General features: G+C 34.3%; 1 protein-coding gene across 1 annotated transcript in view; it reads right to left on the minus strand.

Moving 5' to 3' along the window:
• Nucleotides 1-1,241: 1,241 nt before the first annotated feature.
• The window catches only part of SESN3 (sestrin 3), a 65,617-nt gene continuing 41,825 nt past the window's right edge, over nt 1,242-25,033 (minus strand). Inside the window, exons 5-10 of the mRNA XM_033206778.1 lie at nt 20,736-20,972; nt 19,889-20,063; nt 13,888-14,006; nt 12,896-13,086; nt 10,675-10,819; nt 1,242-9,093 (exon numbers count right to left, since the gene is read on the minus strand). Of these exons, the coding sequence (XP_033062669.1) occupies nt 9,007-9,093; nt 10,675-10,819; nt 12,896-13,086; nt 13,888-14,006; nt 19,889-20,063; nt 20,736-20,972 (954 nt within the window). The 3' untranslated portion in view covers nt 1,242-9,006. The remainder of the gene's footprint in view (nt 9,094-10,674; nt 10,820-12,895; nt 13,087-13,887; nt 14,007-19,888; nt 20,064-20,735; nt 20,973-25,033) is intronic.

The raw sequence follows: 25,033 nt of genomic DNA on the forward strand, positions 1-25,033 counted from the left end.
AAATTATTGTGAGGATTTGTTCTTCACAAAGATGTGAGGATTAAATGAAATTGTGTACATGAAAGGACAAAGTACACACATAAACACGAAGTATTATTTTACTTTAAAAAATGGCTCAAAGTTGTTAATAAATTCACGGGGAAACTAGTGTCAAAAGCCTGATTTTGAATTGGGGGAGAACTTATAGAAAGACTGAGTTGTTAGCTGAGTTTGGCCTGATGGACCCTATCCTTTGTCTCCCCCTGGGGTTGCATATTATTGAAAAAAAGACTTTTGTTTTTTTGGGAGACAGGGTCTCACTGTGTTGCCCAGGCTGGTCTTGAACTCCTAGGTGCAGATCCTCCTGCCTCGGTCTCTCAAAGTGCTAGAATTACAGGCATAAGCTACCACCCCTAGCCAAAAGATAGACTCTACTCAGCAAGCAGCTGGTTTCCACTGATCTCCCATTACAGCTAGACACACGGCACAAAGGAAGAGATCTTCCCTTTGGTATGAATTTTTACGTAATGTGAATTAAGATAAATGAAAAGTCAAGTCCTTCCTTAGAAAACTTGCACAAACGACTGCACATCCCTTATAGCTTTCCTAAAGCCGATTTTACATTCCTACTTAGAAGTCTTATCACCACTTCACATTACACATATTATCATCTTCCTCTCTCCATTAATTTTTTTCTACTTTATATCAAAGAGTAACAGTATTCTCTGGGCTTGTTTATCCATTCAAATTCATTATTGTGCTGTGTATTTCAAATACATTAGTACACATCACCTAATTCTTAAACAACCATCTCAAGAAGGTATTACTCCTGATAGAATGTAATTCAGAAATCAAAGATCATAGAGATTAATTTACTTTCAAGGCTGCAAAGCTAGTAGAATATGAAAAAACTAGGTTTTTAAATCCAGGCCCCAACCTTATGTCCAATGCCCCTTTCCTCATTCTAATTATGGCTTTGGTTAACAAGAGACAATAATAAAGTTAATTTGCCTCTTGCTGAGATCACAATTATTTTAAAAGGTAACAATGACTATACATTTTGCACAACTTACATTATTGCAATATTCCACAAATAGAATATTGAGTGATAATAAATATCACCAGGAAACTGGGTTAGGAAAAAAATAGTGAAAATAATGACTCCTATAATTGTGATATCTTTAAGAATACATGTCTCAATAATCAAGCAGAAATAAACCAAGCGAGAATGCTACTCCAATATAAACAAAGTAGGCAAATGATTGGTGTTCAGTTTTGCCAATTTTATTGAACCAATAAAATTCCTACTAATAACAATGAAATAAATTTCTGCAAGTATAAATGTGATACAGTTTAACAAAACCCATTGTTCTGTACCTATAAATAGATTTTCAAAATGTCATAAAAAGTGCAGTTATGAATTGTTAACATGTTAATACACAGTTCCTTTATTTCAAATGTGTTTGTCTTGACTCACTAACAGTTCCTTCTGCATCTGTCCAAATAATATTACCCATCCCTCCAAAAAAAAAAAAAAAAGAGGCATTAAAGCACTAGAATATTACACATAAACTGATCCATTTAGGTCAGCTTTAGTCAGAACTGTAAAATCAGCAACATAAGAAAAACAAAACCTAGTAATACATACAAAAGCTTTCATGGGTTCTAGAACCTTCTTAACTGCTGACTCATGTGGAGGGCATTAAGAGTTGAAAAGGCTTATATGGTTAACTACCTTAGACTATATCTACAGCAGGGTCTGGTTTGCCAGAACAAGTTTAAAGTGGCTGTTTACTAAGTTTGTTATCTTCAGAATTGAAACTATAAGACCGCCATTTGACCCTGAAACTTGTGTGAATCTTAAATTGCATCAAATATCTATTTGATAAAAGCTTATTCTAATTTAAAACCTTATAGAGTAAGAGACTGATATATATAGCAGTCTTAAAGATCACGTCATCTGCCTTACATTAGTCCAGTCACGTGCTTCGTAAAAAAAAAAAAAAAAATTACAGTAACAAAGCACAGGACTACAAAGGCAAAACATCACAGCTTCTGATTACACTGAATAAAAAGTACCAAGAAACGCAAAAGATAATTCTGTATTAATACTGATGAATTAAAGAACTATAATAGACGTTTCACAGCATGCTACATATATCGCTCACAACTTAAGGATAAATGTCTAACGTTGAAAGTCAAGAAGTTGGCAATCTGATTTCATGTGCAATTCAGCTACAAAGTCTTAATATATACATTCATTATGTAGCTGTCCTGCAAAACCAGGATTTTTTAAAAAGAGTTTTCAAGTTCAACTTCTATTTCATAAGTTAAAAGATGCATCCAGTTCTTCCATGACCAGGAAAGTTATTTTCAGGCTTAAAGGAGCTAATCCAAGTAGCAAGGCCATGTTCCAAGTGGACCTGACAGGGTTCTTTATTACCTTGCTCAGACTGTGTATGTGTATGTGCCTATACTAGTAGCACTGAGAAGATGCCAAACTGGCTGTGGTTTGCTTTCTGTGTCTCTTATTTTGGATTGAAAAGAGTAAATGTGAAGAGAAAGAGGAAGGGGAAACTGTATTTTCTCTCCAGAGAAGACTAAATAATGCAAAGGAAATATCTGCACTAGATATATAGTTTGGATCACTTTCCTTGGTGAACAAGGGTACCATTTAACTCTTTTACCTTAGAGAACCAGTGAAATTCAGAAAGCGGAAGTCTCTCAACATTACAAAGGAAACTTCTTGGCCACCCAACTAATACATTTCCTTTTTTCTACCTTTTAATCCTTCCTTATCAGACTTGGGGAGCCAGTTGAAAATGTGTAAAGATATTAATTTAAGAAAGAGATGTACAATAAGTTTTATTCTGTAAGTTTCATAATGTATGCCCTTAACTAATCAGGATTTGTGAACAATATTTTAACACTATAGACCAGAGAGATTCTCTCTGATACTCTTTCGATAGAAATTATACATTCATTTTTTTAAGAGGTTAACTTGAGGGGTGCAAGAAAATAGACTGTTCTAGCAAAATTGACATAACAAAAATTCTATTCATCATATTTAGACTTACTAATGTTTGATGTTGTCCTATGAACTGTAAAATTGGGTATTTGTTCTAAAGGCTATTTTGTGGTATGCCCTGCACTATTTCAAAGATTTCCACAAGCATTTAAAAGAATCAGGTATTCATTCTCTGTTCCCCCCATATATATATATAAATATATTTTTTCATTCTGTACTTCATGGTGGTACAGTCATAATTAGTTTAAAGCTAAAATGAACACTTCATGGCATATAATTTAATACAAACCGCCTCATTCCGTCTCCATTATTAAGTTTCATTTCTTAACTAGGACATCAATTCATTCCTGAGCCCTGAAAGGCATTTATTGGAATCTACTATCAGGTTGAGTTGTTCATGAATGAGATGGAAAACATCCAAATACCGCAAGAAATAATAATTATCTATACTTGCAAATGGGATGGTTCATCAGGTCAGACAACCGTGTGCAGTGTCCCATGTTAGAAACCTGACATAATTTTACATTTATGAACAACCTCAAGTGCACCTAGCTGGAGAGGAAGAACTATTACATCTTCTTCCTCTTTGCATTTCCTCTTCCTTCTGGATAGGAAGGAAGTGCAGCTGGATATACCCTAAGTGCAGCTAGGAGAATAAAGACTACAAAATCAATGCATTTTCTTTTCATCCCATAGAACATTTTTTTCCTCCCATAAGAATAGGATAGCAACAGAGGTTAGAGGCTTAGTCTAACCCAGGAAAGCCTGGTTAAACCCTTATGTACCCAATTTTGTGTTATTTTATTATATTATAAATCAAATGGGCTTCTGTGATCCCATGGGACCATCTAAATACCCTTTGCCATATGTCCTTCTATTAGAAATGTGTTTCAAGGCCCAAACACCACCAATAAAACAAATGTCTGGAACACCACCCTATTTGCATGCCAGAAATTTCCCATTCCACTGAAGGGTTATAAGTCATTCTGGATTGCTGGAGAATTTTAACTTTACATTCAAATAGCTTGGACTAACAACAGTATTCATAACCTAATGCAAATCCAAGTTAGGATGGCAATTCAATCACTTTAAAATCCTGCTATATGCTAAATTCTGAATGATAGAAATAGTTCAATTTCTGTATCATGTATAAATATAAAGATTCCTACTTTGATAGAAGGCAAATATCTTTTATGATTTATTTAAAATATGGAAGTTGTATTACTGAACAACAGTGAGTGAATCCATGAAAAGGTTAGATATTCTGAATTTATAGGCTCTTTGGGGATGAGGTAGAGGAGAGTGAGATATTTCGGCAGCTGGGAAAAGGGTAGAACAGAATAGGGTGACACAATTTACACTCGATACTGCATAACATCTGGTAGAGTGTCTAGGGCAAAGGTTAGCCAAAGTATAGCTGGATGGTTGAGGGATTTAGAAGGAGTTGGGATGAATCCATAGTCTCAATGAATGGAGAAAAAGTAACTCAGGAAAGTAAATGCTGGTGACTTATCAGCAGGTGGCTGGTGATGTTTGGTTTGGATTGTGAAAGCTGCTTAGACCAAGATGGGCTGAGGGAAGGGGAGGAGAGTAAGCATGTAGAGGTTGAGGCACTTGGAGGAAGAAGAAGCAGGCAGGAAAGGGTGAACTGAATGCAGATAGGAGCTCCCACATGGGAAATACTTTCTCTAGATTAGGTGTACGATGCTGAGGGCAGCCACGCTCTCAGCACTATGTTCCTTGTATTCTTTGAAAACTTTTCCTTCCTCATAGGGCTCTGCCTTGACATATACCTCTACCTCTATTATCCATTTCACCCCAGCTATTTTTAAGTTCTAGGTCTCACCTGGGCAGATTCTAGGTCTGTTAACCAAGCCAAATTAGCATGGAAATAAGCTCCACATACACCACATACAGTGGGCATATAAGTTCTGTTGACTGAGATAAATACATTCATGTTCCAGTACTGTTTTGAAGAAAGACTATTTAATTTGATTCTCAGTCTCCAGAGGGATATAATAGGGAAACAGAGTTTATGTTGACGGCCACCTAGAATAGGTTCTGATTACACAAATTAGGTAACTTAAAATTCAATCTGAGCAGAGGAGCCACAACTTTCAGTTCGCTGTGGAATTGTACTACTAAGCAAATGTGACATATTATTTACATAACATTATTGTTATATACTGTTTACTCCATGTAAGACCACCTCTTTGCATAAAAGCAGTCCTATTGGAGAAAAGAATTTAAGGTCTTGTTTTCCAGAGAAATGATTTAGAATTGTCTTTAAAATACAACCTAAAACACCTTATTTTGCTAACACAGTGCAAATCATTTTTATAACATGCACTGTAATTTATTTTTTCCATAAGGAATTGTCCTTAAGAGTTCAAAAGAATCTTACCATCAAATAGGCATGTACCCTCCCTCCACTAAAAATGGTGAACTATTTTAAGTACAGATCTTTAATTGTTTGTTGATCATTTTATTTTGCTGTGGCACAGAAAACTAAGATTTCGGATTTTAAAATAACGTTATAAGGAGGAAAAGGAAAAGGTCACTCTGGAATAATAATTAGCGTTTAGGAGCATTTAAAATCTTTAGGAGACATTATAACAATTAAATAGGAGACCTGGTTCAAATTTTATAGGATTCTTACATAAAACTTATATTGACTTTTCTGTTGTAAAAACAGCCCTGTGTTTCTCTGCCATTATTTGGGCTTACAACCATAATTAAAGGCCAAGGCTATGCCCCAGATTCCATGTTAGCCATCTTTTATTTTAAAAATACCCCAAATGGGACAAATTCATACTGGGACTGAGACAATGTACTTAGTTCAAGAAGGTGAAGGAGGTAATAAGCTGTCTCAAAAGCCTCTTTTCCCCTAATGGTCATGCATCCACCTGAGGAAGCCTCATCTGAAGAAGCCAGTGAGGCACCAGCCTGGCTACTCCCATAGTCAGGTGGGTTAAAGAACAGATTATTTTCAGATGGGGGAGTATCTCAATATTTCTTGAGATGATCTGAGAAATTACAAATTACCATTGAAGCCGGAAATCTTGAAATTCCAAAGTAAATAGACATTATTCAAGCATACACATCAGTGGACTATTAAGACTAATTTTAACATAATAAGCAAAGAATTAAAGAATTCACATTCACATGTGCTTTTCTCACGTACACTTGCACATTTAAGTTTGGCACAATGTGAGTGCAAGGTGTAGATCAGCATATTGCATAATCACATCATTATACCAATTGAACCAGACATCTCTTTTAAAAATATCACATTTTAATATAAAAAGCTATACTATAAATTACTAAATAGTAAATTCAATACTCTGAAAAAATACCACCCTGGAAAACCGCATCAGAATTTCAAGTTTGCATTGGATAAAGAGAATTAACAGCAAACTCGTTGTAAAATGATATTCACAACCTGAAATGCTGTGCATGCTGCGTATTAGTAGGTGCTTTAGCACCTGCAGAAGTCAATTTTTCTAGGCTGGTTCACTGAGGTTCATAAATATATTGTTTTGTTTTTGTTTATAGTTCCAAGTCAACTTATTTTCCTGACTATTGATGAAATAGATCAATGCTGAGCTAAAAAGAAACTTTGCAAGGAAAGAGATCTATTAAAGGCACTAATATTTCCATAGCCTAAACTCCAACTACTTACATTTCCAGGGAAAAAAATAAACAACAACTAAGTGGCCATTTTAGTTACTTAAACCTTGTTTCCCCTTTTGGTCTAAAGCTCATATGGTGTTTTGTGAGAATTTCTCCTCCTTTCAATACATACAAATCATTTTTTATCCTGTTATACAGTTCACCTGCACAAAAATATAGGGCTATTAATTGAAAGCATCTGGTAAAAAAACAAATTCAAGAATAAAAGACATCCTCAACTTGAAAGTTGTAAAGTTAGGGAAGTCAAATGGACATTTATGTTGCCATTTGTGTTTTGCCATTCTCCTAAATATTTTCTTCGTATTACATATCTACATAATGTAATATTGAACAAAACATATGGCATATGCAATAAAACAGAAGAGATATGGCACAAGTTCTCTGAATAATCTCTTTAAACCACCCTGTCTTCAAAAATATTAGTAATTTTTTCCTCACATGGAAGATTTCAAATAGGATCCTGGAATCCAAAAATGCAGAACTACCTTATGTTAATAAGTGTACAGTCATATTTGTTTTCCTTTCTGGAACAAAATTTAAAAGAAAGCAACCCAATATATTGTACCAGAAGAGGATGATAAATGGAAGAGGAAAATGATTTAATGAAACACTAATTCACGATTCTTTCACAAAAGAAAAGTTAAATCTTATATCACAAGTAAGTCTAAAATGAAATCTTTGCTGGAACTAACAGAAAATTGTATCTATATTATTTACTGTGAAAAATGGATATGTTTTCAAAAATTAGCATGTATGTGTACAATTCAAGTCACCCTTAACTAACCAAAACGTGTTTAAAAAGCAGTGCAGTTGTGTCCTACTGGATAGTTGTAAGCATCTCTTTAGGCACTTTACTGGTTCGTTGACATAATACAAATTAAAGCTATAAACACATAATGTTGTGCTCTCTGAAGATAGTCTAATCAAGCAAGCAACGTAAACCAATGCAAAAATGTGACTTTTTGGCCGCTTATTCCTCCCCTATGACTTGATAACTTTTTTAAACCAGTTGTCCAAGGAGATTTTTCTGGGGAAGGGAATGCTTTGGCATTATGAAAGGAACATTGTTCAATCCCAGTAAGGTAAAACTAAAAAAAGCCTGTGCAATAAAGAAATTTGAAAAAAATTTCTTTATGGCTCTGTTGAAAAGGACACTTTTGCAGTGATATGACAGGGGGAACGTTTAGTTGAGTAATTTTTGAATATATTGCACTCTGTTTTTGTTGTTCAATCACATTAATGCATAGAAACACAATTTTTACCTTTGAATAATAAACTGTCTAACCTAAGAACAAAAGTCATGGAAAATAATTTCTAAAAGCCTAACAGGAAAAAAATAGGCATATTAACCTTCCTTTGCTTAACGAAATATAGAAAAAAAACTATGAGAAAGGAAAAATGTGCAAAGAAAATTTTTGGTCAGTCTTGTGTGGGTATAGGTTTATATGTGCCAACTAAATGAACTGTAAGCAGCACTGTGAGCACTGATTATTTAAGGTGACTGAGGATTACTGTCAGTGATAGGATTGTGTATAATTTCACTTATAATATATACATCTGATATGGAAAACTGAAACTTCTGTTTTAGAAGAGAAAGAAAATAGCTGAATTTGGCATTTCAGTAGCATGCTATAGAATTCATCATGATTAATTTCACATTAAATTATGGGCAATGGCTGTATCACATTTCATGTTATCGCCAATAGCAGTAAAACAACAACAAATGAACAAACAAACAAAAAAAACAGTGCCTGACAAATAATCTCCTGGGGACACAAATACGTGTCCAGTGAGCAGCTTGGTTCAACAGCGCATGCTTTTCCTCCACCAGATTTAGGACACAACATTAAAATTTTAGAATGGCCAGAGAGGTCACTCTTTGCTGAATGCCAACATCTGAAAAACAATTGCTTGAGCAGATTGTAAGCACTTGTCCTTATTCTTAAAAAAAAGGGTGGGGTTGGGAGGGAGAAAAAATACACATACACACAACTCAAAAGCGCTGAAGTTAAGCATTAATAAGCCAGATTCATGATTTATGATCAGTATCCAAAACTCCAACTATAAACAATGCAAAGTAGTGCTCCTCAGTATTATTTTTGCAATTGTTAGTAATGTTAAGCATCAAGGAAAATAAAACACATCATTGCACATTACAGCCGCAAAAAACAAAAACAAAAAACAAACGGCTAAACTTTGACATTAGAGAACTGAATAATTTTTGATGTTATATCACAAATAGCTTCTGATATTTATCTTATGTGAAAGGTCTTTACACATGTATGACATTTTCCTTGGGTGATACTTCAGGTCAAATGCCGAGTTATGGCACGAAGAGCATAAAGAAGTTCAGCTTGCATTCGTGCTTCCATTAAAAGTAGATTGACATGAACCTAGAAGTGAAAATGTCATCAGTTTAGTAACCATTATAAACACCTAAAATATCTTATTAGACATTCACAAAGGTTTTTTAATGTCTATATAAGCAATATACACACACACCCCTAGACATATTTATCCATGTTCATGATGCAACACTCAAACCTGTGTCTATAAAAAATGGCTCTGTGAGCAGTAAAAATAACCCATAAAATCTAAAAAATTCTGATAGCTTTATTAAAGTTGTTATTCTTGTAAAGTCAATCTTTTGGGTTATAAAATAAAACTAATTTTTATAAATTATAATTTTCCTACAAATTATATTTCTTTCTAGTTATAAAATTTTACATGGCTAAAAATCAGCCCTCATTTTTTTTTTTTTTAACAGTTTATGCTTATCCTGTGAAAAGCTTTAACGTTTATTAGGGTTTCTAACTTAATGTTTCCTATATATTTCTTTCAAATAAATATTTTTATGTAACAGTATATTTGGCACAAAAGTCCTGAATTATATTGTCAAAACACTAAATTACCAAGTTTGGGAAAAATCTATCGTCTTTTTTTTTTTGAGAGATGGAGTCTTGCTCTGTTGCCCAGGCTGGATTGCAGTGGAGTGATCTCAGCTCACTGCAACCTCCGCCTCCTGGGTTCAAGCGATTCTCCTGCCTCAGATTCCCAAGCAGCTGAGACTACAGGCATGTGCAACCATGCCCAGCTAAAATTTTTGTATTTTTTAGTAGAAAAGGGGTTTCACTATATGTTGGCCTGGCTGGTCTTGAACTCCTGACCTCAAGTGATCCACCTGCCTCGGCCTCCCAAAGTGCTGGGATCACAGGTGTGAGCCACCGTGCTCAGCAGAAACCATTGTCTTAATAGGTTAATTCTAGTGGTTAAAAAATCTCAAAATGGATGTGCCTTCTGGGCCAAAATACAATTACACCTAACACAACATTTCAGTATGTCTGATTTTTATTAACAGGTTGAACTGTAGACAGTTTTCCAAATGTACTTTGAAGATATCAATGCTTAGATCTAGTATTTCAAAGGCTCATGATAAACTTTTATTTTATACACTATGTTGAACACAGCATATAACCATAATTGGGTTACTATTCAATAAATCTGAATTTAAAAAATATTTTAAAAACCCAGACAGTGGCTGGGTGCAGTGGCTCCTGCCTGTAATCCCAGCACTTTGGGAGGCCGAGGTGGGCGGATCACCTGAGGTCAGGAGTTTACGACCAGTCTGGCTAACGTGGTGAAACCCCATCTCTACCAAAAATACAAAAATTAGCCAGGTGTGGTGGCGGGCACCTGTAATCTCAGCTACTCGGGAGGGTGAGGCAGAAGAATTACTTGAACCTGGGAGGTGGAGGTTGCAGTGAGCCAAGATTGCACCACTGCACTCCAACCTGGGCGAAAGAGTGAGGCTCATCTCAAAAAAACAAACAAAAAAACCCCAGATAGCTAGATGATGCCACTTCCATGTCAATGGCAATAATTTATTAATACTTTCATCTGTTATTTTTTCATAACTATTACTTCTTATACTGAAGAACTGTCCTTGGTATAATGCTTAACATTGAAACACTTACCTTTTCTGAGTGTTTGAACTGCCGCCAGTAACTATCATACATGCGTTTTGTAGTCCTCTCAGGATAGCAGGTCACTGTTTTAATGTAAACCTTCAGGCTTCTTTCAAGTAATTGATTAACTTCTCCATAATCATAGTCATCATACCTATGAGCAACACAACAATAGCTTTATAATGACAAAATTCAAATATTTAATTTCCAAAGCTATACTAAGGACATTTATTGTCTAGTAATTAAATACTAAAAGCTTGTTAATTAATTGAGTCGACAAACTGAGCACCCATTATGTGCCATGGGCACTCAGTAGTAGTGATATACCAGTGACCAAAATAGACAAAAATCCTTGGTCTCATAGAGCTTAAATTTTGTTGAAGTAAAAAGGAAAAAAAATTAAAAAGATAAACATATTGTAGTCAGATGATAACTGCCATGGAGAGGAAATGGAACTTGGTCTGGGAGGAGAGGAGTTGTTACTTTAAATAGGGTGGGCAGGAAGGCTTCTCTGAAAGGTTGGTATTTGAACAATACCAGATGGTGGTAAAGAAGCAAGTGTAAAGGACTTGAGGTAGGAGTCAAGCGTTTCAGGGAAGAGGAAGTAATCACTGAGTCCCATGCTGCCAAAGAGACAAATAAGATAACTGGGAACTGACCACTGGAAGTAGCTATATGGAGGTCACTAGCAACCTCGGTAAGAGCAGTTTTGTTGGTTGATAGGGACAAAAGCCTGATACTGTGAATAGGTTCAAGAGAGAATTGGAGATAAGAAAATAGTGACAGTAAATATATACAATTTTGTCAGAGATTTGCTTTGCACAAAAGCAGAAAAATGAGGCAGTAGCCAGAGGGAAATGAAAGGTGAAACTGAAATTTTCTTTAAAGATGGGAGAAATTAAGTGTGTTTCTATACTGATGGGAAAGATCCAATAAAGAGAGTAAAGCTGATTATGCTAGAGAGAGAAGGGAGTATTGCTAGAATTGAGATCTTTAGAAAATGAGAAATGGGATTTTGTGCATAAGTGGATAGGAACATAGACAGTAATGACAGCAGAGTAAATGGGCACAGATGCAGACAGGTAGGCAAATGTGGTATTGGGAGCTTGTGGAATTTCTCTGTTATATTTTCATTAATTTTTAACCCATATATTGCTTAGTTTAATAAAAAGAGTATCTCGATGCATTTATGTAAGCTTTATTTTGTAGCATCCAACAGATAAATATACTCACTACATTTGTTGCCTTGTATCCAATACATATTTATTGCATTTAAATTTAGTTCTATTAGTGTTTATTTTTCTTAGGTAGGTAGATATGATATATATGTGTTTTAAAATGTGTTGATTCTTTGATAACATTGTCTAGCATGGTAAATGGACAAATAGCTCAGTTATTACATACAACTATAATCTATTACATGGAATATCATGTTATTAGTCGATTTATCAGTAAATTTGGGGGTTCTTTAGCTAAAATTATGGGAAATACTTTGCTTAACAGATTAAATTCTAATTATCATAAAGTCTTTCTGATATATATCGGATATATAGTCAAGTTGAATAATTTGTAACTGGAAATTTTTTCTGTCTGTTAATCTATTTCCATAAAAGCCTCAAACCACAAGTCAAAAAGGCACATTCCTTCAATAAGTGCTTTCTTGATTAGACTATTCAATCTCATTTACTTACTGTCCTCTCAATGCCAATTTTCTAAATTTAAAGGTCATTAATTTATATTGGCTGATATATTTCATTTCAGTGTTATGTGATGTTATGTAAGCTTATGAAGGCACAACCTACTATAGTTTTGTTTATACCGTAATTGCCATTCCTTAAAAAATAAGTTTTAAAAAGACCAAACTAACTAAACAAACCAGAATTTATTATAGTGATCTAAAGGGACACTACAACTGTTCTTTTAAAACTCACCTATTCTTCCAGGAAGGATTCTCAGATTTGGTCTAATTCTATCCTATCCCCAATGATTACTGATGCTTTTTTCCCTCCTTAGTAAATTTTTACCACTGTATTTATATGTGCATCAATGTTAAGATTCATGACACTTAAAGAAAAATGCTTCTCTATAAAATGAAATTAATTTTTAAAATCAGAAGTCTACATGTAATATTTTTTTCCCAGAGTCATATACCCCCAAATAAGATAAAAATAAGACTTATGCTTGAATTTTCACTTAGAAATGTATAAAACTGTCTCTACAATGAACATACCTGATTCCAAACATACAGTGAACGTAGTTAAATAAAGCTCTGCGCAGCATGGTTGTGTCAACATCCTCATGGGTGGCCATAGTGTTATATGTGAGATTGTAGACCATCCGAAACTTTTCATCAAGAAGATGTCCAATGTCAGAATAAAGTCTGTTCACCAGGGAGAACCCATGATTTTCCCAGGTATAGTCCTAAAAGAATAAAATGTATTTAATTACAAAGTGGGCATTTTCCATGTAAATCTATGTATTTATTAAATATAACTAATGAAGCAAGTAAGTGAGGCTATTTCTAATTTAATTCTAGGTTCGCAGCTTTACTAAGGCTTTACCAAGAACCCTTCACATCAGTTAGTAGATCAGAGTGTCTGGATGTTTCTTCAAAGGGTATGGGATTCGCCATGTTAGTGATGAACTCTGGTCATCTCCTACACTCAGGTACTATGCACATTATCCCCTTATCTGGAAGGGCCCCAGGAGATCTTGGAATATTCCTATGTGAACAAACCTACCCAGTGACACAGACAGTTAACAGATCATCTAAAATAACCATGAAGGAGTTTGTCATAATTCAATCTCATACCCTCTTTAGGAGTCACATCACTGCTGTGGCTATTTCCAAGGGGTTAAGATTAGAGTAGCCCTTAAGCCCACGACTACTGGTGTATGATATTATTCCAAGAAAAAGTGATGTCACCTGTTTTCCTCTCTGTTCCCTTCCAAAAAAATGGTATAAACATTATGCAAATACCATGTAATAACAGAAGTAACTGAATAAAGCAGACTGTTTCCTTTTGTCTTCTTAGGGAGAAAAATGTTGAAATAATTATACATCTATTGGGAACTCCAATTAGACTAGGCTGAAACTAGGTTAGATACAAAGATTTATAGATCCTATCAAAAATTCTTTAGATGCCAATTTTAAAAATTTCAACACTTAACAGTTAAAATGACAGTATTTTCTAGTTTCTCTGAATTAATGACATATTATACCTGAGCTCGAAATGTTGGCAAATGCTCTTCTCCTCGTCTCGCAAAGTCTTCATAACCAAAACCAGGGTCTTCAATGTATCGAGAGACATCAGATGTTATAATCATGTCATCCTCAAAATCTAAGGACAATAATGAACAATCTAGTGTTAAGGATACTGTACGTGGTTAAGACAATAAATCGGAACTCCATTTTCTTCCACTTTTTAGCTTTTCCATGGATTTCTAAAGTGAAAACATTGACTCTGTGACTTAAATTTATATAAAATATCTACTGCTAAAGTTTTAAATATAATTTCATTACCAAATACTAGCAATCTTACCATTTAACTAGTTTTCCAGGTAAACTGACTAAACTATCTAAACAGTAGTAGCAAAGGATCAATGTGCTAGTTTTACTAATTTAGGAATGGAAGATAGCACAGGCCTGTAAGCATAAAGCTTAACCTTTTTTTTTTTTTTTTTTTTTTTTGAGATAGAGTCTCACTCTGTCACCCAGGCTGGAGTGCAGTGGTGCAATCTCGGCTCACTGCAACCTCTCTGCCTCCTGGGTTCAAGCGATTCTTCTGCCTCAGCCTCCTGAGTAGCTGGAACTACAGGTGCGTGCCACCATGCTCAGCTAATTTTTTTGTATTTTCAGTAGAGAAAGGGTTTTGCCATGTTGGCCAGGCTGGTCTCAAACTCCTGACCTCGTGATCTACCCACCTTGGCCTCCCAAAGTGCAGCTTAACCATTTTTTGTTTTGTTTTGTTTTTATCTCTCCAGGGGATGAAGTGGGATGAGAGGAAGAAGAAGAGATGAAGGTGAAAGACCACTATGAGTTTAAGATAAACTTTGTTAAAATTACATGGTGTTTTACCTGGGTGTATTCACAATAAAAATTAGTTCAATATAGTTTATATTTAGTTTGCAAAAAAGCACATAGGGAGAAGGATCAGAAAGGACACTCAGTGGGGAGGTGAGCAGACTTTTGGATGCCGTTATCATTATCTTAAAACACTTGAGTGCTAAATATGGGGGCTCAGTTTGTGAACATTCAGTGAGCTTTATGCCTAAAATATGTGCACTTTTCTATGCATATGAAAACAAATAGTATGCAACATATAGACTAAACAATGTCCTAATGAGACTGTGACTAGAATATTACCAAAGTGGCATTCAGGAAGATAGCAAGGCAATAATAATATTTTAACAAAATTGATTTCTGCATACTTGATGACATTAACAATTTGCCACCGAAAAAGTTTAAATATCCAATGCATATTAATTTATGCAAAAATAATTCTATCTCACTTCTTATTTTAGGTTGGTCTGTCTTTACTATTTTTTCTGATTTTAACCATTAAAAGGGGATGAACAAGCTTCATTTACTAGCTTCTAGTCTAGAAAATGAACATGTATTTCTCAAAATAAAAGAACAACCTAGCTATTTCCTTGAAGGGAACAATATTTTCATTATAAGTATTTTAATATTAAATGTCATATTTCATAAATAATAGTAAAACAGTATTATGGCATAATAAAAGACAAACTATAATTCTTAACTGTGAAAATTTTTGAGAGACTTAAAAAACAAGTGTAATTATGTTAATTCTTCCAAAAGAAAGGCCTGGTAGTAACACTTCATTATCTTTAATCTTTGCTATTGCATGAAAATCCTGACATTAAGTATTCTTTTCTCACAAGTTTTCAGCTGTCTTTAGGTCACTGCTGTGGACTAACTGGGTGCTTGATAATGGCAGGAAAGATTAAGTGTTCTGGCTACCCAATTTCGGATAAATCTTATAAAAATTCTTACCAAACTTCTTTATTACATATAAAGAAAGAGATGGTCTTTATTGAGTACTTACCATACACAAGTACTATACTACACACTTAATATCTATTTTTGTTTCATTAATACAGAAAGAAATATCCATTTAAGAAATAAATGAACTGTATCTTACTAATACCATGGTCAGTACTGTGTCAGTAAGAAATACAATGTGTAGATGTTTAAGTATAAGATGATGTGAAAAACTTCCAAAATTAAATGCTTAAATTGATCTGAAGTTTTTAAGTGATTTTTCAGTCCTGTGAAGAGAATTTTCAGGCTTATTCCCAGCCTGATCCCATAACCACTTTATTTTCTCCTTGTGCTCCAGCACTCTATTCAGCTCAATAGAAATACTTTTAAAATGGTATGTTCAATGCATTATCTCTTAACATTTACATACCAGCTTATACTTTCCTTAATTCGGTTCATTACATAATAATATAAATGAAGCAAACATTATAAAATGTAGTAGCAATCACTGAGGCTGCTATGAAAAGTAGTTTTATAGGTTGTAAAGTTTATGGGTTGCAAAGTAAAATAAAGCCAAAAACAGTAAGTAATAACTAAACTCTATAAAACAGTGTCTCTCTAGAAGCGATTCTTCCTTTGACACTGCACAACCAAGTGGTTTCATTTGGCAAATATTGATATTGGAGTTGACCATTACATAGTTGGCTTTTTAGTTTTTGTTTTGCTGATACACATTTTCAAGTTGTATGACTTTTTAAAAATTTTTTTTTGAGACGGAGTCTTGCTCTGTAGCCCAGGCTGGAGTGCAGTGGTGCCATCTCAGCTCACTGCAAGCTCCGCCTCCTGGGTTTACGCCATTCTCCTGCCTCAGCCTACCGAGTAGCTGGGACTACAGGTGCCTGCCACCTCGCCCAGCTAGTTTTTTGTATTTTTTTAGTAGAGACGGGGTTCCACCGTGTTAGCCAGAATGGTCTCGATCTTCTGACCTCGTGATCCGCCCGTCTCGGCCTCCCAAAGAGCTGGGATTACAGGCTTGAGCCACCGTGCCCGGCCATGACTTTTTAAACATTTTAAAATAAACAATAAAAAGTAAGTAGTCAGCCAAATAAGAGAAGTGATCCTAGGAAAAATCTCTACGCATTAATTTTTAACTTAGGAGTCAATTAACACCTGTTTCCTAGACAATTTTTATTCACAGAAAGAAATGTACAAAGGTCCCTCAATCCACAAATACTTTTCTCCTAAATTTATCTTAAGAAGTTAAAATTAGCATTGATTATTAAATCTGAAACTCTAGTTTTAATCCTATCTAAACAAATATTTCAAAGTCTGTACTCAAAAGAAATAGTATTTTGTTCATTATCTGCATTATTCTGCCCCTAAGAAGTAGTTACTGACATAATACAGGAAACGTTCTGTTGCGGTAATGGTATGCCTAACTGAAAAAACAAAAAACAGTAAAAGCTAGTTAACCCTGTTACCAAGCTACAGAATATGACACCTGTAGAATACTTCAAACGTTTATTTTCTTCAAAAGACTTGAAAAACTATTAGAATCCTTACATAGAATCTGGAATACTTTATAACACTGGTCAAACCAAGACTTTTTTTATGCCGGAAAAAAAAAAAATCTTTTTATTTCTATTTTAAAACATGGTAAGTCTACACAAATGACTCAATTAGCTATTGTACTGAGTCTTTTTTCTATATTTTCTTTGTGTAATCAGCAAATTTGGTACTGGCAATGATTAAGAGTGAAATATGTATTTATATATATGTGTTTAGATATATAAATCTATACATATGTGGAGAGGTGTATGTATGTATATTGACATTATTTCCTTGAAATAGCCTCTTCTATTAAAATTAGAACATAATTTTTGGTTAAGGTCCAAGACTTGCTAGTCAAAATTCACTTTTGAAGGCTGTAGTCCTGGCTTAAAGTTCCAAGAAGGTAGAGACTGAAATCCAAAGTATATTTTTAATATTTCCAAAGACCTAAGAGGAATAAAACATTGACATTTTTTAAGCTTTAGTTACTTAATGAAGCTCTTAAAAATTAATTTCTTAAAACACAGATACTACTAACTTTAATAAAAATGTTTACATTTTTAGACATTAGTTTACCTAGAAGGTTCATCATATATTCATTATTTTCCTTCACCCTCACCCGTTCTCTCCAGATGAATTTTATAATCAACTTCTAATTTCTGCTCCCAGTTATATGCTGGTAACTTCTAAAATTTTACCTTGACCTTAAAGTCCTCTCCTGATTTCCCATCTCTTCTACACTTTGTATTCCAAGAGTGGTTTCCATACCAGCAGCACCGGCATTACTTGGAGGCTTGATAGAAATGTGGCCTATCAGGCCCTACCCTAAACTGACTGATTCAACTTCTGCATCTCAACAAGATTCCCCAAGTGACTCATGAACACTGAAGTTTGAGAAGCACTATGCAAGACATTTCCTACTGGTTGTTTTACAGACATCTCTACTCAAAATGTCCAAAATATGGTAGGTTGCATATTTCTTAAGGTTAGCAAGATCCTTACAGTAGGGCCTCTACCTACCTAACCAGATTTCTCTTTACACTACCTGTTTCATGATGTATGTCCTAACAACAAAGAACCACTTGTTCTTGGACCCAGCATCCTGTTTCCTTACCATCGTGCCTTTGCTAGGGCCTGGATGCCGTTTACCAGGTCCTCCTGTGCCCCTCAGTCATTACCTGACTTCCTCACACTCAACTGTGTTAAGACTTATTCTAGAGCCAAGGGTTGCAGGCATTCTTCCTTTAGGTTCCTCTTCTGCCAACACCGTTTGCCTATCAAGACTGGGTTCAGTGCCCTCTTCTAGGCTCATATCTTTCACATTCTGCTATGCGTTACAATTTTTTTTTGCTACTAGAATGAGAGTGCCCTGAGAGCAGGAATCACACCTTATTTAGCCTTAAAACCTTAGTACCTAACATCATGCTGAAACTCTATGGGGTACTCAATAAGTGTTTGCAGAGTGAATATTAAACCAATAACCCAAACACTAGGTTTCTTTGTTTGGAATTTCCTGCTGACTAGAGGCTCTGATTTTAGTGACAGTAATCTTCAATGGATTAAATTAATTGAAAGGATTAAAATGGTTACTCAATTTGGTAGATAAAATTTTTCATAAAAAAGATCATCAGGAGAAATGATAAAAAGGGTTCTTGTTCTTCCTGGTAAAACTGAGAACTACTTACCAATCTTTTATGTTTAACAAGTTACAGCTGAAACAATTCTCAAAATTTATGAGATTGATGAGTTTTAGGACAGGCAGTAGTTTTGAAGCTTTTAGATCAACAGAACTCTATTTTTTAAAAATATGTTATGTTATGTGTGATCCCAGCTACTCAGGAGGCTGAGGCAAGAGAACCGCTTGAACCCAGGAGACAGAGGTTGCAGTGAACCAAGATAACGCCACCGAACTCCAGCCTGGGTGAAAGAGCGAGACTCAGTCTCAAAAAAAAGTTATGCAGATGGATTACTTTTAAAGGGTTTAAGCTTTGTATGAGTCTATGCTATTTTAATATCATTTACTATGCGGTGCTCAATATCTTTTTGGTTGTAACTGAAAAGTTTCCCTCCTATTTCAGTCTCTTCGAGTGTTAGAAAAACTGTTTTCAAGACTACAGCAAAGAATCTCAGCTTTTACACAGGATGAATTCCTCCAAATTCAATCAAAGAAAATGACCTAAATAATACATTTTTATAGAATTCCAAAGAAATGTAAATGCAAGTGCAGTGTAATTTTAGAACTAATCTGGAAAAGCAGCAGTGTGAGAATAATCTTCCCACACACCCCACTCACAAAAAAGGCAAAGTTTTAAAAAAATTTTAACTATTGAAACAATATTTCACTTATCATTTTAAAAAATCACAAAAGTAGGATAAATTAAATATGCCTATCTAACTTTATAAGCAACTGATCTGCTTTAAGTAACATTTTATCCAGGATAGAGTATGAACTACAAAGCTGAAAGGTCCTCTCAACTCAATCTGAAATACATTCAAGGATGAACCAGCCTGAGGGAAAGCAATAGCATGACAGTAAGGTAGAAGAGGAGAACTAAATAAGAGAAAGATGATAGCAGAATCATTTTTACATATCCATATGGAAAACACTGAAGTTGCTCTGTCAAGGGTTCTAAGAACAACTAAAAGGCAAAAAGTACAAAAAAGCACCTGAATGAGGAAATGAATGAAAAGTATCTCCAGAGACCACAAAAAGACTTTCTTTCTTCTCCTTTTCAAAACGAGTGCTCATTTCTTCCTGAGACGCCTCTTCATCTTCCCTTTCTTCTTGAAGTCTTTTCATCCTTTCCATTAAGGCCTCTAGCTCACTTAGAGAATCCACAATCTGGAACCAGATAAGATAATGTTGGGTGCTATTCATACTAAAAGTGTTCCAGTAAATATCTCCATCTCCCAATGTCACCTTACTATGTACAGTGGCACAGGCACAGTTACAAAGTTCTTAAGTTGGTTTTTCACGAATTTCAAAGGAAATCATGACAGATTCCAACATTTTCAGAAGTATGATTTTTTTCAGTTATAAATATAAAAGTTTCTAAGTATATATGTGTGTGTGTTTGTTTGTGTGTGTGTATAAAATCTAGAATTCCAGCATTTGGTATACATTAAATATTACAATTTAGCTTAAAAAATGAGGGAGCACAATTGTTTTACTTTTTCCTGTCAGACATGTTTTCCATTGGTTGTTCCAGCATCTTATACATACAAGTATATTGTTTTGGGATCTACTGTCCAAAGGGTCTAACATTAAAAGCCTATGATCACTAGAATGCATCACTGTTTAGTCTTCATGATTTGCAGTAATATGAATTTGCTTTAAAAGCCTCTTTAAAATAAATCAGAACTTCAGGTACCAAATTTTTACAGTAATAAAAACTATGCAAAAATATTTTAAGTATATAATATCCTATCTAATTGGAGAAAAATTCTCTCTAGATATTTTTAATATTAGAAGTTCAAAGCAAAAAAGTAAAGAAAAATAGCTAAGAAAACTAACCCCAAAGTTGCTGCCTGAAAGGGATGCATTCTCTATGTTGTTGTCATTAGCAAGATCACAAACGCAGAAATTGTTGACTGATATTAGCGTGAATCCATTGGAGATTTCTGGATCTCTCTCTGGATTGATACCACTACCAAAAACAAAGCTTGCCAAAGCATGATAATGTGCCAGGAGGACCACAGCATGTACCAGTTCAGGCAGAGACCAATTATTTTCTCCAGTTTTGACAAGTTTCTGAAATGAGAAAGCAAATCAGAGCAAATATAAAAATTCTAGAATGCTACAAAGCAATTTCAATGAAAATCTACCAATTTTCATATATCCATTTAGAGTAACAAAACTTAAAACTCTCTTTAAAAATTGTTTCACATGTTAAAAATATGATTTTGGCCAATGCTCCATTTAAAACTATCATACCTTAACAATGTAATTACATTGTAGTGTCTTCTAAATCCCTTATACAACAGATCTTCTGCTTCCAAAGCATTTTTTATATAGTATGCTATTTTAATGAAATACTTTCAAAGAATCAAAGAACACTGGAGCTTGATAGGACTTTAAAGATTATCGAACAAAACCATTCATTTTAAGGTGTATTGGAAACTTCATCTCACAAAATCACAAAAAACCCCAATTCAACAAGTCAAGTTTCAGTTATCCTTTAGATACCTTCTAATGGAGAAAGACCCTGCAGCAGATGACAGAAATTGTAGAATAATACCTCACATTTCAATAAGAATTTTTAAAATTTCCAAGCACTTTTTCATATTTCACTTGACCCTCCAGCTGAATGATGGGATCACAAATGAAGTCATTAAAATCAGTAATTCCTCCACTTTGTCCAAGAGTGAATTCCACCAATTAATCCATCAGGCATTTTTTCCCATCAGTGTTCATTTTCTCTCCCTTTCTCTCTCTCTCTCACTCTGTGTGTGTGTGTGTGAGGTGTGTGTGAGGGGGAATCTCATCCCTCTCTTTCTCTCCTTCCAAATCTAGAACTTTCATTTGGCTTACTTAGTGGCTAAACCAAAACAAAACAAACAAAAAAAACTGCTTTATTTTGCTTTAACTACACACCATATACAATTTCATATATTACCAAAAGCTCAGGGAAAAGAAAAGAAAATCAGTCAAATTCTATCATCCTATGGTGGGGGGAGATAGGGAAAGATCTGTTAAAGAACAAAATTACAGCTAGATAGAAGGAATAAATTTTAGTGTTCTACACCACTGTAGGATGACTATAGTTAACAATAACATACAGTTTCAAATAGCTAGGAGGAGGATATTGAACATTCTCAAAACAAAGAAATAATAAATGTTTGAGATGATGGATATCCTAATTAATCTGATCATTGTACATTATATATTATCAGAATATCACTATGTACCCAATGGATATGTACAATTATTTGTTAATTAAAAAATAAAATTTAAAAAGTGACCTTAAGACAAAAATATCATTATTACAATCTGTAATAATGTAAATAAAGAGGGTCATTAATTAATAATAAAATAATATACACCAGAAAATATACTTGCTTTACATCTGTATGCACCAAACCTTGAAGCCACAAAATATACTAAATGGTTGCAATACAGACTGAAAAAAATTCTACCATTCTTTTACATATTTTCTTTTATTTTTTATAAGCAAGCAATTATATAGTTATAACCACATATACCTGTATTTTTCTGATTTTCAGACATTTTGACAGGTTCATTTTTCATGAGGCCACAGTGTCATATTAATTTTTAAGCAAGGCCTCTCCTGTGTATCAATGGATGTATATAACTACTTCTTTCTTATACCATTATTCATATTCTAAATTTGTTTTGTTTATTTGCTTCTATAAACAGCATCTTCATATTATAGTTTTGTTCTTATTTTAGAAACATTTCCTAATGGGATTTTTAGAACAAAGAGTATTAATAGTTTTATGATTTCAATAATACTGCCAAAGAGCTTTCCAAAAGGATTGTTACAATTTACAATGCCTTCACTAATCTTTGCAGAATTATCATTAAACCTGTAAGGACAGCCAACACTCACTATCTCTAATTTCTTGCCTCACATTCATTTCTACTTTTAAAAATTCATTACAATCTGGTTTCTTTTTCAAGCAAACCCCTGAAGCTACATTTACTAAGATTACACATGACCTTCCAAATGGCCAAATTTGACTGTTTCTTTTTAGTCCTTATTTTATTTGATCTCTGCAGACTTTACATTGTTTGCTTTCTTCCTTCTTGACATTAATCTCTCTTGACTTCAACAATTCCACATTTTGGGGAGGGAAGTATATTTGCTACCCTGAGAAAGATTTTTCTCTATTGCTGTATTCCATCCACAATCTTCCTTCCTTGGGCAATATCTCCCTTGGGCCATTCATTACTTCAACCTGACCTTTGCTTATCTGTAAACAACTATCCAATTTTACTTTTAACTCACACTTTATCTTGAGTTACAGATCTGTATTTCCTTTAGTAAGTGGGCATCACTTTGTGGATGTCATTATTTGTTGTTGTCAGCCTGTATATGCTCATGTCAGCTCATGTCATGAAGAAGGACACCTTAGTCATTCTCTTGTCCCACCCACTTTCTCCATCCTCACATCCCGTCAGTCACCAAAGTCCTACTTATTTTCATGCAGAATCATTACTATAATCTTACCCTATGTTTCTCCCATGGTTTTAAAAAAAATCACCTCTCAGGTGTAGTACTATGACTGGTCTACTGCTTCCAGTCTGTACAATCTGTAATTCATCTTCTAAATCACCTAATGTATTTATATTACAACTTGGCACAAAAACCTTTAATGATTCTTGATTCTCTATCATGATGATCTCCAAGTTCTTGTGATCAAATGTACTTCCAAAAGTAACAGTTGGGAAACGTCCAACCCCAGATATTATGTATATTTATTTGTGAATTTATACACATAAAATATATTTTATATAGAATATATGTGTACTGTAATAACATAAAATACACAAATACAAAAATTTAGAAGAATAAGAATATACACACACACACAAATATTTTGTTAATATTTTGGAAATTTTTCTTGTGTACCTCCTGAGTACTATAACATAACCCTGAAGACCATAACTTTCTGAGAATAAAATACAAATCCTTTAATACAGTATTCACTGGGTCATACAATATGATCTCAATTCTTCCCAGTTCCCACCTTACATAAACATCGCTACCCTTCAATCATCTGAAACTGTTGGCTATTCTTCCAGTATACCATATTAAATACTCTATTCTTTCTTTGAAATGCCCTGCTCTACTTGAGAACTCCCACTTATTCTTCAAGACCTAGCTCAAATGTTACCTCTTTCAGAAAAGAAACTTTCTGGTTCCATTCTCTTTATTCATACATTCATACACTGTTGTGCTGTGATTACTGTCATTACCCTGTTCTTCTTCTACCCTAGACTCCAAGCAAATCTATGGGCAGGGTCTTTACGCACCAAAGTATCTGGCACAAAGTAATTAAGACATGACATTAAAAACAATGATTAATTCCCCTATCTAGCTAACATATTATCAAATCAGAACATAAATCTAAAGGCAGCATCGTGCTTCACAGTTTCCCAGATACTTCATCAAAATCTGAGAGTATGCAGATTGATAAACACTATGATTGGTTGAAAGGGCAAATAACAAAAATGTAGTCTAACAAGAGGATCCAAAAACCAAGGACATTTCTATGCATTAAGAACAGATATTTTAAATAACAAAGATTTCCACTGATAATTTAGATGATAGTTCCTATCTATTGAATAGTTACCATGTGCCAAAAATAGTGCTAAGCATATTGAATAATGACCTCACCCTGTAGGCCTCGATGGAAGCACCTTCAGAAATACAAGTACTCTTAGTTAATCACGACAACTCTATTTCTCGTCTAAGCTCTAGTTTTAAAAGACATTTAAGCATTCACACACCAGCTGGCAAATCACTTTTTTATTTGCAAAATCATTTTTTGAGAATCTAAAACTTATGAAATGTTAGAACTATAAAAAAGTTTAAAACTCATTTAATCTAGCTCCCTCATTCTGTAGAGGAGAGAATTGAGACCCATAGAAGTTAATTTACTAAAAGGACACAAACTTGTAACAGAGTACAGACTAGATCCCAGGCATCCTATCATGTTAGTGTATTTTCTTCAGTCTATCTACTACTTAAAAATAGAAACGAAATTTTCTCATAGCCATTCACCAAAGTATTTGTACAAGATAATTAATGATTACTTAAAGAGGAGAAGTATTCATTTGTGCTTAAA

This window comes from Trachypithecus francoisi, unplaced genomic scaffold (genome assembly GCF_009764315.1).
Source record: "Trachypithecus francoisi isolate TF-2019V2 unplaced genomic scaffold, Tfra_2.0 Lachesis_group8, whole genome shotgun sequence".
NCBI classification, from domain to species: domain Eukaryota; kingdom Metazoa; phylum Chordata; class Mammalia; order Primates; family Cercopithecidae; genus Trachypithecus; species Trachypithecus francoisi.